General features: G+C 33.3%; 1 protein-coding gene across 1 annotated transcript in view; it reads right to left on the bottom strand.

Annotated features, from left to right (window-relative positions):
- Positions 1-17,250, bottom strand: part of LOC104680207 (dachshund homolog 2-like) — a 415,059-nt gene that overhangs the window by 135,956 nt on the left and 261,853 nt on the right. Inside the window, exon 2 of the mRNA XM_030933676.1 lies at positions 4,983-5,021. Coding sequence (XP_030789536.1) covers positions 4,983-5,021 — 39 coding nt within the window. The remainder of the gene's footprint in view (positions 1-4,982; positions 5,022-17,250) is intronic.

Below are 17,250 nucleotides of genomic sequence, written 5' to 3'. Positions count from 1 at the left end.
ATCTTCTCTTCCACCATCCACCCCTAACTGTCCTTGAATTAGAGGAAATGTAAATATAATGAAGGTAAAGTTATGATCTTATTAACTGAGCCAGAGAGTGTGTTACAACAATTTTCACAAATTGACCAAATTCAATTTTATCTTTATGCTTTATGCACAATAAGTAAATTACAACTTCAAGGAAAAGGGAAGATATGTATCATAGATCAAAGCATATACTATTTATCTAAGAGACTGTTTAGTCTAATACTGTAACTTAAAAGATGCAGCAACTGAGGTCCAAAACCACAGATTTATGTGCAGAGTTGAGTCCATGGACTTATGACTCTTTTTTTTCCCCAGAGTTCTTCCTGCTGTACCATACTGTCTCATCAAATGGAAGTTTATGGGAAAGTGCTTGTAACCTAGAAAATGCTTTACAAATTTAAAATAGTATCTTTAATCCTTATCTTAATTACATATGTTTTAAGATGAAGAATAATGACAAAAATAGTATCTGTAAACATTGTTATCCGTGCTAAGTGATCAGAATCAATATTTAATATGTATGTGTGTAATCATAAGAGAATAAAAAGAATTATTTTTTCTTCAAACAGATCGTTCATAAAAATATCTACTATGCTGACAATAATGTGAGGAAATGGGACCTCTTGTATATTGTTGGCAGGAGGGTAAATCAAAACAGCTTTGGAGAACAATTTGGCAATAACCATTAAAGTGGAAGACATACATAGTTCACAACCTAAAACTTGCACTTCTAGGCTTATATCCTAGAGAAATACTCCCATATGGTTGCAAGACATGTCCATTTCAGCATGGTTTCCAACAAAAAATTGGAAACAACCTAATTATCGACTTACGGATATAGGAAAGAATTATCAAATTGTGTTATACAAGGTAGTATAATGGACAATTAAAAAAAGAGTGAACTATATTTGAATGTATCAATATGGATGAATCTCAAAAACATAATGTAAAAATACTTAAAAAGAGTAGTACGATATCATACCAGTTCAATACATCTTAAAACACAAAAATTTAAAAAAACACAAAAATCAACACTGCATGTTGTTTGTGTATAAATACACACATAATTTTAAAAAGACACAGTAATGATACACACTGGTTTTAGGATTAGTGGTCATCTTTCATTTGTGAAATAAAAAGGATATTATTGTTAGTCATAATATTAATGTTTCACAGACACAAATGTTTTTCAGATACAATTTTTTTAAACTGTGGATTAAGTGTAGCAAAATGTAGACCTAAATATTGATCCACAAGTTTTTCTCAGTATTTCCTGCTGTTCCCTTTTATTTCTTCCTGCTCTATCTGAACTATTTTATAATTAATCTTGCTAATTTATTACACTATCAAAATGATGCTACCAAACTTTATTTCTGAATAGAAATGTCATTTTTCAATAAGTAATTTTATATATAATACTAAATGAGATGTTTTTCTAATTAGTCTGATTCCATTTGGCTGGTTATAAAATATATTGGTCCAAAGCATATGAGATTTGAAACTAGACTGCTTTGATTCAATTGCTGTCTCTGGTATTTATAGGCTGTATGACCTTGGGTAAATCATTTAACCTTCTCTGTGACTCAGTATCATCAACTGTAAGACAATGATTATAATTGTAGCACCTATCTTACAGAGTTGTTATGATGATTAAAAAAACTAATATATGAAAAATCACCTGAACTCATATTTGATAAATGTTAGATATTATTATGTCCTGGCAAAAAAAGAGGACTAATTGTTCATCAATATTTTATCCTGAATTATCTTATTTATATGTCTATGATGGTCAAATGCATCAAATAATCACTCATTTCTTAAATTATCTGAGTTTGAGGACTAACCACTTAACTAAAGATCTTTAATTATTAGAGTTTTAGTAAATAAGTTTCATTAATTAGTATATTTAAACATATTGCGTCCCAATCATGTAACAGATTACTTGTGGTCAAAACTAGCTGATGATCTGGAAAGGTCAGCACTGTCTACCCAAATTTTATTTAAGTAAACATCAGCTATTTTGCACATTGTCATATGTGTTGACCAGTTACCCAACAATTTCTCATCATCCATATGTGTTTGTGTTAAATCTGCAACTAGAATGATTTGTCAAGGAATGAGGTTTTTTCTAGTTTATTTAGGATTTGAGATTATGTCTTCAATTCTTTCTCTTTCTTTTTTTACTTTTTAAAGTTCTCGACTTTCTCATCAGAAATGAAAATGTTAAATTTACCATCCTCACTAAGGATGTATGGTACAGATCATTGTGACCATTAAAGCAGGTTTAACAGTGAGGTGTTTTTCTTTCTTTCTTTTTCTTTTTTTTTCTAGAGAGATTGGAATTTAATTGTTTCCTTTTTAGACAAATATGCTTTTGGATTGTCAGTGATGAAAGGGGCATACAGATGTCAAAAGCATTGTAGCACAGTGGGATTATGTGCTAAGGTCCATGGCGGGACAGACAAACAAGCAAAGTCTCAGATCAGTCAAACAGTTACCTTTTAATAAAATCTCAGATGACCAACTTTGTTTTATCTTTGCCAATGCCTATCAAAAGTTCAAATGAAGTTTTGTTGTGTTAACTGCTTACATTTCTTTTATTTCTTATTTTAACCATTTGTAAAAATAAAGGAATTTCGCTAGATGGAATTGGGAATTTATTTAAAGGCAAGCCAATTTAAAATAAAACAACACATGTTATACACATGGCTTTCTTCTTATTAAAACAAAATAAATTGGACTTTAAATAGAAACCTTAATTATGTTATGTGATGAGAACTATACTTAAGTATTATTTTCTGGACATGGCAGTAATAATCTGTTTCATACTGCATTTCACTGATAACATGAAAGCAAAAAATAATAATTGAATTTTAATTTTCAAATCACTTGAAGGAAAAATTAGATTGCCTATTTTGAAGTAGTAAAAAATAAAACTCACAAAGTGCATAACCACCATTTTGAGTACCAGAATAATTATTCGTAAGCACTCCACTGGTTATTTATTCACCTTATATGAACTTTCCTTGATCAAAGGCTTTAGGTGCATTTATAACAAACTGTGATTCTTTCTGTAATGCAATACCTTGAGGACTCACAATTTAGAGCAGAGGTCGCAAACTGACAGCCCATGGGCTAGATCCTGACCCCAGATGGATTTTGTTTGGCCTGCGCAGTGTTGCTTTTTTTTTCTGTTTTGCTTTTTATTGAGTTAGTTGCCAACATTTAAGAATTGGAGAATTTCATGTAAAAATCTTAATTCCCAGCTTCTTTTAAAAAGTTGGATCTTAACAACACTGAGCCTGCATTCACACATGATAATAATCAGCCAAACAGTAATAGCCACCACTTTGGAAAAGAATATATGCTCCCTAGTTCACCATAGTCCCCACCACTCTATATCGCTTATAGTCTTTCATTTGTGTTACCAGCCTTGCCTCAGTAGGCATTAGAGTTTGCGACTCTCCTGGTTTCTCTATAGTTTATGTGAATGACTTGGTACACATACTTTCAAAAACACTTCATGGTTTTTCTCTGATTGCAATAAGTGTAAAAATGGTATTATATATATGTACATATGAAATGTATATTTTGATAATCCAGAAGTAAATCCATATAGTTATAAACTACTGTTATATTTAATGAACAAAAAACTTGACTTAATTTGCTTGTCATTTTACTAGAAAATCAAAAATAAAGGGAAAGCCATTTTCAATGCCTAAATTCAATTGCATTCATATCAAATTGGAAACACTTTCCATATCCAAGCCTAACTCAAAACTTAATGCATTTACTATTTTACAGTTAAACTCAGTCATTAATAAAATCTAGTGGGTTTTAGTCTTCCCAGCATTGATATCATTGTCTAATAGAAAGTTTGGCACTTAAGGAGGCACATCCACTGCTTCAGGTCACTTGGGTATTATTTAGTGTGCATGACATGCAAAACTAACTTTTAATATAGAAAATGTCACAGATACTAGAAACACCACCATAGTGATGTTTTATTTTGTATGTTGAAAACCCAGGATAAATCCATGGTGTAGTCCTCATCTCCCCTACAGCTCTATGACATTTTTCTTGTAGAAAATATGGATAAAGCCTGCATCAAGGGCAGCCCTAAAGAAAGGGGCAAAAAATATCATCAAAAGGTAATGTAACCTGAGAAAGAAGTGTGGAAGAGAAGAGGGGCACTACTAACAGGAACTATCAAAATATATTTTAGGAACATGAGTTCCCCTACTTCGCCCTCGTCTCTGAGTCACTGTGTGTTCTTCTCACCACTACAACCTAAAATGTCTGAGGCCTGGAACAATATGTTATCTCTGATTGCCCTTTTACTAAGATTTTCATAGATATTTTAAGAGGTTTCACATATAAATCTTCTTAGACTTCCAAATATTTATTTAAAATATAATATTAGAAGAAAACTATTTTAAAGGTTTTAGAACTTCTAACATGCCTACAACACATATCTGTGCCTAATGCTTAGAATGACCTAAAAGATTAGAAAGCCAGATTCTTTTCCATTATCATTGTAGCACACTTAATAGCCTGTGCTGCCCTGCAAAAGTGAATGTACCTTCCTAAGCATTCCAGAACAAAGGGGCGGGTGGACATCTGAATAATTTTCCCATTATTTTACATAGGTATCCTAGTTTTTGTGTCAGTGATGTTCACTCAACCCCAACCAACTTTGCAGCCTTTCTCTAACTTCTGCTTTAGAACCTCCAACTGGATGGACGGGTTGTAATTCACTCTTTGGATTTCATTTTTTCTTATGAACTGAGGATTAAGCAAGATTCAGCATTTGCTGCTGAAAATTTTAAATGGCTCTACTTTCCTACCTTAGTGAGTGTAGTACAGGGAACAAGATTATGAAAGTGTGGCTGAATCTGTACAGGCTCCAGGACATTCTCAGGAATTTGATTTTTAAAAAATAAATACATAAATACCTGTTAACAGCTTGTTTTCTTGTCATTTGCCTCTTCCTTCTAAAAGGAGAGTGTAGCAGAAAATAAATAAATAAAACTGGTTAATTGAGAGTTCTGGTTAGTTAGCTTCCAATTAATCAAGGCTTTATTATATTTCACAAAACATCTTCCTAAATTCTGCAGAAATTTTAGATAGGTTACACACAATGAAACACCAGCAGGGAAGAGCACATAGAAGGTAAGGAAGCCTGAATTGCTATTAGTGTTTTAAACATATGAATAATGTTAGCACACTTCTAGTATAATCCCCATTGACTAAAGAATAAGGTGAAATGTCACGTGGTTTAGGGCTTTTCCATATATGAAGGCAAGGAAATAGGTTATAGATTTCTGTTGAAGAAAGTGGCCTTGGGTCGTAACAATTCCCAAAAAATTCAGCAATATTGTATCTCTTCCCTCTCTCTCAATATTGTATCTCTTCTTTCCCATCCCATTAGGTATTCCAACATTTTGGAGGGAAAAATCCCGTTCTAATTTTTTCTCATCTTTTATTTGGCCAACAGGATGATGAAAGTAAGCCAATATCAATGTTGTGCTTATTTCCTAAACATGGAGCCATTGATCTCCGACAGATCACTATATACATTTTTCTGGAGCATATGGAATTATCTTACATCTTCCTCACAAGGGTTACACATGCGCATTCACACACACAGACACACACACACAGACACACACACACACACACACACACACAGTCATACATACATCCACACAAAAGAAATTAAACACATACAAAAGAGATCCATTTTAAAAAACACATAATTAGCCTTGTTAACAAAATAATTATTCTTTCCAACAGTGCAGTAACCCCCAGTGTTCTCCAATTCTTTAATAAAGAACAATGAAACCTAAAATGCATGCAAAAAAAACTATGAGGACTATAATGTGGTTCTTTTAACCCTTAATGTACTTATTAGTAATACAGAAATGAGAACCTTCCCACAATGCCCACTACAAATATATGTGGTTAGTTCATCATCTTTTTGTTGAACAAAAACAAAAATATTATCTTTTTGTTTCTGTTTTTTTTTTTTTTTTTTTTTTTTTTTTTTTTTTTTTTTTTTTTTTTGGTTTTGAAAAGCGACTGCTTCTCTGCTCAAAGTCTGCAGAGAGATTTCTTAAAAAAAAAATGAAAATATATCTGGGGTTGCTGGGGAGAGGAGGTAAGAGTGAAGCTGAGTCTTTTTTCACCTACTCTTATATTCTGTCACTTCACTGTCAGAACTATTTGATTTTGCTTTATAACTCACTCTCCCAAACTCTTCTGAGGTGACACTTTTCTTAAATAAAATATAATCATACAGACCAAGTCAGTGATAATGCATCCTTCCTTATTTTAATGGCCTATATATGACTGAATTTGAGGGCATTATTTCAATTTTACCAAAGATCTCTCACTTTTTTAACAATAAAGCTTTCTAAGCTCAACAAACTTTTTTTGGCCCTCACTATACATGTAAATATAATTATACTAATCCTCACCAAAATCAAAATCATTTACGTCTCCCATGGCATGAGGTTCATAGGTTAGTTAAATTTAGACTCTGAAATCATTGACTACAGAAACATTGTTAGAATTATTCAATGAATATATAAACACGCATGAGTTAACTGTCCTTTTATTAACAACTTAAAAATTACTTAGAAAATTAGGAGTTTACCTTGATATTTGAAAATTTCTCATTTATCTTTTCCAATGTAAGGAAGGTACTTTACAATAGTGCTTAACAAACTAGCTATAACTCTAGGGCTTTAAGGCCTACAAGTTAAACAGATGTATTTCATTTTTGACATTCTAAGTAAAATATGACTTTTATAGTTCTGAATTAGTTATTTTAGTGATGTTAATTAATTCATTTTAGTTTTCCTTATACCATTTTGGAAAACTTTATTGAACAAGCAGATGATGATACTAATATTATCAGCTCAGTATAGAATAGGTTATAATGTGAAAAAAAAATCATCTGGGTTCCCTGGAGTTGGCCCAAAATGTTTTGTATTCCTTCTGTTTCCTCTTTGTTTACTAAAGTCTTCTTTTTGCTGCCCCTCCCCACTTCTGATTTTGGCTATGAAATAAAAGTCATGATGAAAAGGCCTGAAATTTACTAAAATGTGTCCTTGTGGCTGATATATACATATGTTCACATTCTTATAAAGTCAGTAACAAAACAGGGGTTACACACAGTCAAGAATGTTGTGGCAGATACAATACACAATATACAACTACCACCAACAGAACTATTAGCAGCTGAGGTTTTGCAACATATGGTGGTAAGTAGTGACAGTTCTCTACAAAACTCACTAGTTCCGATCATCATCATGATTTTACTACATTAGGACATTGATTAACCTTACTGTAGAGAGAGCCTTCCCCTATGCACAAGTTATGACTAGAAGGTGATTCTACTCTGGCTGAGACCCAAGAAGTTAATAATGGAGAGCTAGCTTTATTTAGAATTAGTCAAGGTCATTTTTACCCTGTACCACTGATAAATAAATTTTCATACTTTGATTCTTCCAACTTTGGGCATGTGAATGTGAAGCTCAACAAACTTAACTACGGTGATTGCTACCGAGTGTGCTCATCTTTGATTGGAGTCAGTTTAATATAAGAATCAGAGATATGACATTCTCACTTTTGAAACCTAAATTTAGCCCACAGAATCTCATTTAATAATATAGAGAAACAGCATGCAAGACACATGACAAGAGGCAATAAAATACCACATAATAAAGAGTCCAGTTAAAATGTCAGGCTCATTTAATTTAAGTATTTAGGGCCTTTTTATGATAAATTTAAAAATCACTACCTAATATCGCATATTATGTTCAGCCTCTGGTGTGAAGTAAACTAAAGAGATTGTTCCTTTCACTGATTCTTCAAACGAAGGAAAGTACTTCAAATAGAGCATTTTAAAGATAGAGTCAACTTTTGGAAGTATCTACAGCGATGGATTTCAAACTGGATTCTAAAGAACTTCAGTGAAACTACTCATGTATAGTAGAAGGAAAAATAAAGAGAGCAATTCTCTTATATCCTTTCATTAGTGCAGCTCTTCCTTTTCCTATGTGATACAATGGGGGTGCCTGAACTGCTTTGGTTAACTAGCTACCACCACCACCATTTAACAGCTTAGGAAATTCTCCCCTGAGATGTTCAATTATTTGGCCAAAGTCGCAGAGGAAGTTAGTGTCAGATCTCCCAATATACTGACCTGAATGACAGCTACTGCACCTACATTTTTAATCCTGCTTCCTCTACTGTATGTTAGAGAACCACTTTTTTAATATCCTCCCAAAGACTGTCATATCTGTTTTATCCTTATGGGAACATAATAAGGTTGATAAACATTACATACATCTTTAGATAGTAGAAGAGACAAGATTTGTGGCTCCCTTGATCTCTAAGCCAGTGATCTTTCTGTACAGAGCTTCAAAACTCAAAACATTTTACGTAAAATCGTAACTTCAATGTGCTTATACACTCTTGGTGGGAATGTAAATTAGTTCAGCCACTATGGAAAGCACTTTGGGAATTTCTCAAAGAACTTTAAAAAGTACTACCATTTGACCCAGCAATCTCATTACTGGGCACATACCAAAGGAAAATAAATTTTTCTACCAAAAATACAGATGAACTCGTATGTTCATCACAGCACTACTCATAATAGCAAAGACATGGAATCAATCTAAGTGCCTATCAACAGGGAATTGGATAAAGAAAATGTGGTACATGTATTCATGGAATATTACACAGCCATAAAAAAGAACAAAATCATGTCCTTTGCAGCAACACGGAAGCAGCTGGAGGCCATTATCCTAAGAGAATTAACACAGGGACAGAAAACCAAATACTGCATCTTCTCACTTACAAGTGGGAGCTAAACACTGGGTACACATGGACATAAAGATAGCAACAATAGACACTGGGGACTACTAGAAGTAGGGGACAGGAAAGAGGAGCAAGGGCTGAAAAATTTCCTATTAGGTACTATGCTCTCTACCTGAGTGACAGGATCATTCATACCTCAAACCTCAGCAACACGCAATATGCCCACATAACAAACCTGCACATGTACCTCCCAAATCTAAAATAATGTACCCCCGAATCTAAAATAAAAGTTGAAATTGTTATTAAAAAGAGAGATCTGGCAATACTGGTTTCACAATCTTACTGGTTTGGCATAACTAGATGAAGTAGATTAGCAATGGCTCCCCCATAGAAAAAGTATGCACTCTACTGTTCCCCACAATTCCCACAATTTTGTATGACCTTATACCTGGCCCTCTTAATGAATTTATGTTATTTCCAAGGTCTCAGGCAGAATATGAATTTTATGGCTGCTATTTTAAGGGTTATAGGTGTAATTCACCCAAATATTAATCAATTTCCCTAAAGAAAGTATGGGATTTCTGAAAACTTCCATGTGTGTGTAAGGTATTGACTGAAGGTGGACTAAGAGTGTTAAATCATCTCTCTACCTAAAAAAAGTCATATATACTTTTATTAATGAAGAAAGACAAGCTTTTGACCTTGAAGTTGACATCCATATATATAGAAGAGCACCTAAAGCAAATAGCATCAGATAAAAATAGATTAAATAAGAAACAAACTCTGATTACACTCACAGATACAGTATCATTCAGAGTAGAAGCTATATATTTAAAACTCCAAAAGATCAATAAAACTGTTCCCTATGCTTTGAAATGGGAGTCAGCTGTTGACATATACTGCCATATTTGGGGGACTACTAAATTAGGTTTTCGCTGCCCCTTACACAGGTAACATCTTTTTGTAATGCAATTTATTTTTCTGGTCCAATACAATAAATAAAATGTTTATTTGCTAATAAAATGTAATAAATAAATAAAGTATAAGTCAAGCAATGTCTCCCCACCTCCCATCAGACATCATCAGTAGGCGGTAAATTGCCAATAAATATGTGCGGGTAAAACTTTTAAAAGTTATATTTGGAGACATGACCAAATCATGTTAACTGTTGCATTTCCACTGTTGGAACTTTTAAAGGTCTTTCCTCACTCTTAGATGATAACCTTATGCATCTTACATAATAACTCTTGCTCCACAGAAGCTGATTTAAAGCCATTTAACCCACTTTAGGAATCCTGAAAAATGTTTGGCAAACATATATACTAACAGAAAAAAACCTGAAGATATCCTTATTTTAAAGGTATAAATTTAATAGCTTGTATATTTCAGGCCTAGAAGTTTGTAGAAGGCATCCAAACAAACGCTTTGTCTGTTAAATCTCCAAATACATGATTTTGTGAACCAAGGCCCAGACAATTAAAACTGACCATTTGCTTCCTCTCGGAACTTTTTTTTCCCGTAATTATTTGGGAATAACACAAACTTTGCTTATATTAAATATTTGCTGCTTCTGATAAATGTTGATGCACACATTTGAGTCTTTTAAAAATCAGTGAGATTTAAAGTCAGAGTCAAGAGGAAAAAGAAAATGAAATTGAATATGGGATGGGGTGGTAGTGAAGATAAATGGGCCTATGGAATTTTTTTTACTTGTTTGTTTGTAGGAGATAGGGTTTTTGGTTGTATATATAAACTCTTGTATTAACATAGAGTACCAGTATAACTCAAAGAATGCAAGACCCTATGTCAATTGTCTCTGACAGATGATCCTTTATACAAACAACATTTTGTTGGTCCTGTCCGAGGAGCCTCAGCAGTTTCAATGATATTTCTCATATGCCCTACAAAAACAAAGAATGTCAAAAATAGGATTACTGTTCACAGCATCAAATGTCTTTTTCAAGGCAATGTTCATTTAAAAAATAGAATAACTTGCTCTTCTCATGGTACAACAATAAGTATTTCAATATGTGTGAAATATTAATATATGTACCATCAAGGATGATGCCCATTAAATATCTTTAGTGGTACTATGAATGTATCCCAAATAGTATTTTCAGTGATATTCTTCCACATATTCAAATTGAGTAAATATCGGTCACATACATAAACTTTGATTATTAGCTAATTTGCCTGAAATAATTTATATCGTGTAAAGCTTTAAACGTTAAAATTCCTCAAATCCTTCATAAATTTTAGATCACTTAATGCTATGTCATCTTTGTCTACAATGTTTCTGTTGGAAATTTTTTATCTTTCAGTCTTGCTATTCATGTGTGTAGGTTTGGCTAGACATCATGGGTGACCTTTGAATTGCGTGCTTTGATCTGCATAGGGGTTCTAGCTAGCCTCTGGTAAGAGATTTTTCAGCACCGTTACACTATTTATATTTCATGTCTTCCAGTCGATGATCATGTCCTGCTATTGTGTGTTCAGAATGACTCACAGAAAACACTAAAGAAATGCTTCAGAAGCCAAACAAAACATTTATGGTAGATATACTTTGCAGCCCTTAAAACATTGGACACAGTTACTGCTTTATCAGCATTTAGCTAACTTTGTGTTTGATGGTTTGATATCACACTGAGACAATAGTAAACTGGCTTACTTCTTAGTTTACTGTCTATGTGGAGAACTGGGTGTCAACTTCCAACTCTGAATTGCTCATTAAAATAATGTTTCCTTCCTAGTACTTATCACGATGTATAATTATTTTACCTATTTACTTGTTTTAGGCCTACTTTTCCAATGACAATGAAATCTCCATGAGATAATAGGTTAGGTTTTATATTTGCTGTTTCATTCCATCAGCCCACACAATGCTGGCATGCAGTAGTTATCAGTAAATATTTGTCAACTGAGATTAATGTTGACCTTATGAAGGGACACTTTAACCTCATTCAAAATCATCACTGTAGAATCTTTAAGCTTATTTGTATAAAACATATTTTAAGAATGTACTTCCACTTTGCAATGCTGATTTATAAAATTAATTATGATACATGATTTGTATAAGAACACTCATGGTGTTCTAGAATCTGAGTAAACTTTCTCTGAGTAGCCACAGTTTATCAGAAACTTTATAAGTCCAAACTTATTGATGGCAGCAAATATACTGAATTATTGATGGGTAAAAATATAGATTCATTATAAAGCTATTCATGAAAACAAATAATGCTATAAAATTTATTTTAATTATACCTTAACTTTTTTTAACATTTGGTAAATAGGTCTAATTAAGCTTAAATTAGATGTGAAAAGCAGTTCTGTAAGCAGAACTCAGCTAAGCTGTTTCTAAGAAAATGAGTTCATTTGCCAATTGATCATTCTGGTAATCCTATCTGGTTTAGTCTAGCTGCAGATGAAGACAATCAAGCAGGGTCAGAGCAAAGGAATCTTGGCCTGGACATGCTCTTAATGTATTACTGGGAGTCGAGAATGGGAATGAAGAGGATTACGGATTTGAAATTCAGTTAAATCCCTTATATTCATCTCCTGACTTAATCCCTGACAAGGATTTTAAAATAAAATAAAATATAGTAAAATAAAATATTTTAAAATAGTCTAAAATAAAATAAATACATCTATTTTGAGATCTATTTAAAACCTATTTTAACATAAAATAAAATCCATGTTCCTTACCAATTAAGAGATCAGAGGCAGATATTTAAAATTACAAATGATTATTTTTCAAAGCACTATATAGATATAGTTTGCTTACAGGTTCAAAATGTCATGTTTAAATAGTAATACCACTTGTTGTATAGTTTTACAGTTAGCAGAGCATTTTCTCTTCATTGCCTAATAGAATAAAATTATTTTGTGTGCAAAAGTAGGTTTGAATCTTCATATATTTTCATATGTAATATATACATTAAATTATATATGTAGAAAGTGAGACTGAAGAGTTTTTAATCTGGTTCAGCATTCTACCACTTCTTGTTGACAATATTTATCTATGTGAATATGACTGAACTGCTATTTTATCTTGATACTTTTTTCCTTAATAAGCTATGTGACTTTTATGCACTGCAAAGAATTAACTTAAGAATCCAAAAGGCTGAGAATGGTGGCTGACATCCATAATCCCTTGAGGCCAGGAGTTCATGACCAGCCTTGGCAGCATAGCACAGCCCTTTCTCTGCAAAATTTTTTTGTAATTAGCTGAGCATGCACATGCACGTAGCCTTAACTACTCAGAAGGCTAAGGTGAGAGGATCGCTTGAGCCCAGGTATTTCAACCTGCAGTGAGCTATGATCACACCACTGCACTCCAGTCTGGGTGACAGAGTGAAACCCTGTCTCAAAAAAAAAGAAGAATTAAAAAAGAAGAAGAAGAAATAAAGTAAAAATATTGATGAAAGCTCTTCAAACATGCTTATAATTGATATCTAACAGTTTGCATACTGATCCCATAGAGGCCATATTTATCTTCACACCTTATCATAGCAGATTCTTAGTTCAATATTTATTCTACAAATGTTTAGTAATCATCAACTATGTACAAAAGGCTCTGTGCTATGAAGGATACAAAGAGAATACAAAGATCTTCAACCATAGTATCTTACATCAAGAATATTACGATCTAAAAAGAGAGAAATTATGACCACAAATGTAATGCTGAATATCTGTGAGTGATAAGCGCCACTTGATTTCCTGGTATATAGTAAATACTCAAATACATCTGATTAATGAACGTTGGATCGATGGGTGAAATTAAATTAAGTACCATAAGAATTTATAAGATGTAAGCATCCCTTTTACCTGAAGTGGTCCGTGCAGTCACTATGGGGGAGGAAAATTTGACTTGGGTCTTGAAATAGGTTTTAAAGAACAAAGACTGAAAGAGGATAACAATGCTTTAGGAAATTCAAACTGGCAAGATGCATAGAATGGATTGTTATAATAGAGTGTGTACGAGAGGAGATCAAGTAGGAGGTTACTTCAGGGTGGTGGAGATGAAAATCGAAAGGAAAGGACATGTGCAACAGAAACTCTAAAGCCAACATTAATATGACTTAAAGCCTGACTTATCATGGAAACTAAGTACAGAATTGAACAAAGGAGAACTCTGAGCTTATGACTTTGCTTCCATGAAAAATTACTTTCCAACTTTTTAACAACAACTAATTTTGAAAGTAACAGGGTTAACAGAAAAACACTGAACAAGGCATAAGGAAACTTGGGTATTGGTCCCAACTAGGCCATTAACTGTGTCACCATTATGTGTCACCATGAGCAAATTACGTCTCCTCTCGAGATCCCAGTATACTTCTTTGTAAAACTGAGGTTGAATAAGTTGATCTCTCCAGCCCATCATAGCTCAAAAACTCTGTAGTTCTCTAATTCCTAAATTCTTGGCTACCTGCCTACAATATAGGTAAATTACATTGAAATTCTTCTGAGAGGTCAGTGACGGTTGCAGTTTAGTTGCCACTCCTGAGACATACCCTTTTTCCTCTGATTTATAGTTATTGCATGCCTATTAGAGGTATTCAGCTAAGGGGCATTCTCTTCTATGCTTCAGAAAAGCACTGTCTGAGAAAATCCTTTAGACATTTTCCTTCAAAGAATAAATCAGTAGTGCATTATTCTGTTTGCATGCTGCAGAAAGATGATCTTGAAGAGCTGAGAAGCTCCGATGTTTGTTTCAGCAAGTTTTTCTTCTACTAAAACTTATGCATCTCTTTTACAATAATCTATACTATAATAAAAAGACATTGTCTGTCTATATGTAATTGATATGTTTATATTGTTTTCAATTAAATCTTCAGATTTGCTCTTTAAAAGTCACAGAAACTCAGGATTCTATCGTGTCTTCACAGCTCATATCCTAAGGTCAATCGAATTCTCTCTTTCAAATGCTGTACCTTTTAAAAAAATATGGTGCATTAGTCCATTTTGCTGTGGTATAAAGGAACACGGGAGACTGGGTAACTTACAAAGAAAAGAGGTTTCTTTGGCTCACATTTCTATAGGCCGTACAAGAAACATAGTGCCATCATCTGCTTCTGGTGAGGCCTCCAGAAGCTTATAATCATGGTGGAAGGCAAAGGGGAAATAGGCATGTCACATGGCAAAAGGGGAAGCAAAAATGGGAGTGGGGTTGCAAACTCCTTTCAACAACCAAATCTCATGTGAACTCATTACCATAAGGAGGGCACCACGCCATTCATGAGGAATCTACCCCCACAGCCCAACACCTCCCAACAGGCCCCACCTCCAACGTTGAGAATCACATTTTGACATGAGATTTGGAGGGGACAAACATCCAAACTATATCATATGGTAGCCAGAAATAAACGTAATATTCTATGTGGCATTTTGAGGAATGTTACAATCTCATTGTAAGTCATGTAGCTATTTAGGTCTTTGCTATGACCATGCATTCAGGTAAAATCAAGGCTGTCATTTATCAAGAAAGTCTCTATTTAATTTTCATTTATCCTCCAGACAGTTAGTTTTATCTTGAACTTTCTGATTGGATAATTCTTATAAACACAGTGAATGAATTAGATTATTCACCTAACAATTCCACAGAGAAAAGCATGCCACTCCTACTGACTGCCAATTACTATCCCACTTCATCCTCCTTAGATAAAAGTGAATGGACATTAAACAATATGTACATTTTCATCTATTAATATGTTCAACTATTACCTAACCCCATGAGCGTGCATTGATTTTCATCATTTAAAATGCCAACCATGAAAAGGAAGACCCAGAACTAATGGATATCTCCTTGTAGTGTCTAGCAAAAGACAATGTATACAAAAGTACCTAATTATAGTGATGTGAAAAGGTTGTTATAATCAACACTTAAAAGAGCCGTGAAACTTTCTGGCTTCTACCTCTGCTGTGAATAAGTTACTATATTCCTTTCTAATAATAAAATTGGGTCAAATAACTTGCTAATCTTAATACAAAGACTGGTCACTTCATTTTTTAGACATACAAGCTGAATTATGACTCCTTCCTCTCTGCTCTCCTGGCAATTTGCGTGTGGCTCTGTGATAGAACTCAGTTACATACCTGTCTCCCTCACTAGGCTTCAATTATTGAAAAGAAACCAAACCGAACAACTAAACACTGCCTGGATAACAAGAAAACTGCAAACATTGTAAAACAGTAGTAAAGCCTTTAGAAGACATGTGTTTGTTTAAAAGTCTTCGGGGCGATAGTATTGACTTCAAATATAACTATCAAGATAAAACCTCATTTTTTCCAGGTCCTATATTAAGTTTTCAATGCAATGAAAAAAATGTTTTTTAATGGAAATTTAAGATTAATCTGCATTTTATTATGCTCATTATTTCCAAACATCGATGGATACTGTTAAAGTCTTCATGAACAGAGTTTGAATTTTTTATATTCTTTGATTGTAATACTTTTTATCTTGTTGCAATTCCATAAATTTTAAATTACAGGAAATTGCTTCCAACTGAAATGTCCTTCCCTAAAGATGATTGTATTCCTTTCACTCTTCCTTATTTAGTTTTCTGTTGTCTCAAAAGTGTACCACATTATCTTTTTTTTACATGCAAATTTTTTACCTTTATCTCTTGATCTCAATCAAATTAAATCATAATTTCCCTTTGTGGAAGTCAATATACTGACACTGTCTTCTATATTAAGTGTCAACTTTAATGTTTTAGCAAACTTGAACAAGTCATCCGATATATCTCCAAATAAAATATACAATATATGGGTATCCAGGGAGTTTATTGAAGTATAAATTTCTTAGCTAAATCCATGTCAAGGGTTATGAGTAGAATTAAACAAGTACCTATGAAGATTGTTAGCCATTTCACTATCTAATATTTCCTGTTAGTCATTCTGGTTTTATGTCACTAGTGGGTTTTATTCTACCGTTTCAAAAGGTGTCTGTATTATTCCTTTTGTATAGTTACCCTTTTTATCTTATCAATTACTAGAGGGTACTCCCATAACTCTCTTCTAAAATAACACATAAGCATCTTCTTTATTCAAATATATCTTTCAATATATGCTCCCTTAAGTCTAAAACTTCAACAAGCATGTATTTTTTTCCCTAAAGTTTCATCAGTACTTATACCAAAGGGTTTTAAAGAAAACTGTTAATATCCACTTATCTCTTAATTCAAACAAATTTTTAAAAGAAAGAAAAAATGAAAGAACAATGCAAGAACAGAAGAAAGAAAAGTCTTCCTCTTTCTTTTTGTGTGAACATTAATTATTGCTAATGGAGATGACTGAATATCCCCTATCATGGGTTGTGTGTTCTACCTTCCCATCACATCATGCTTCTCCTCATGTCTCTAAAGTCATCCCCTTTTTAGGATTCCTTAGCTTTAC

This window comes from Rhinopithecus roxellana, chromosome 7, assembly GCF_007565055.1.
Source record: "Rhinopithecus roxellana isolate Shanxi Qingling chromosome 7, ASM756505v1, whole genome shotgun sequence".
Classification (NCBI taxonomy): domain Eukaryota; kingdom Metazoa; phylum Chordata; class Mammalia; order Primates; family Cercopithecidae; genus Rhinopithecus; species Rhinopithecus roxellana.
Note: the sequence above shows the minus strand (reverse complement) of the source record. Positions and strands in the feature narration are given on the sequence as shown.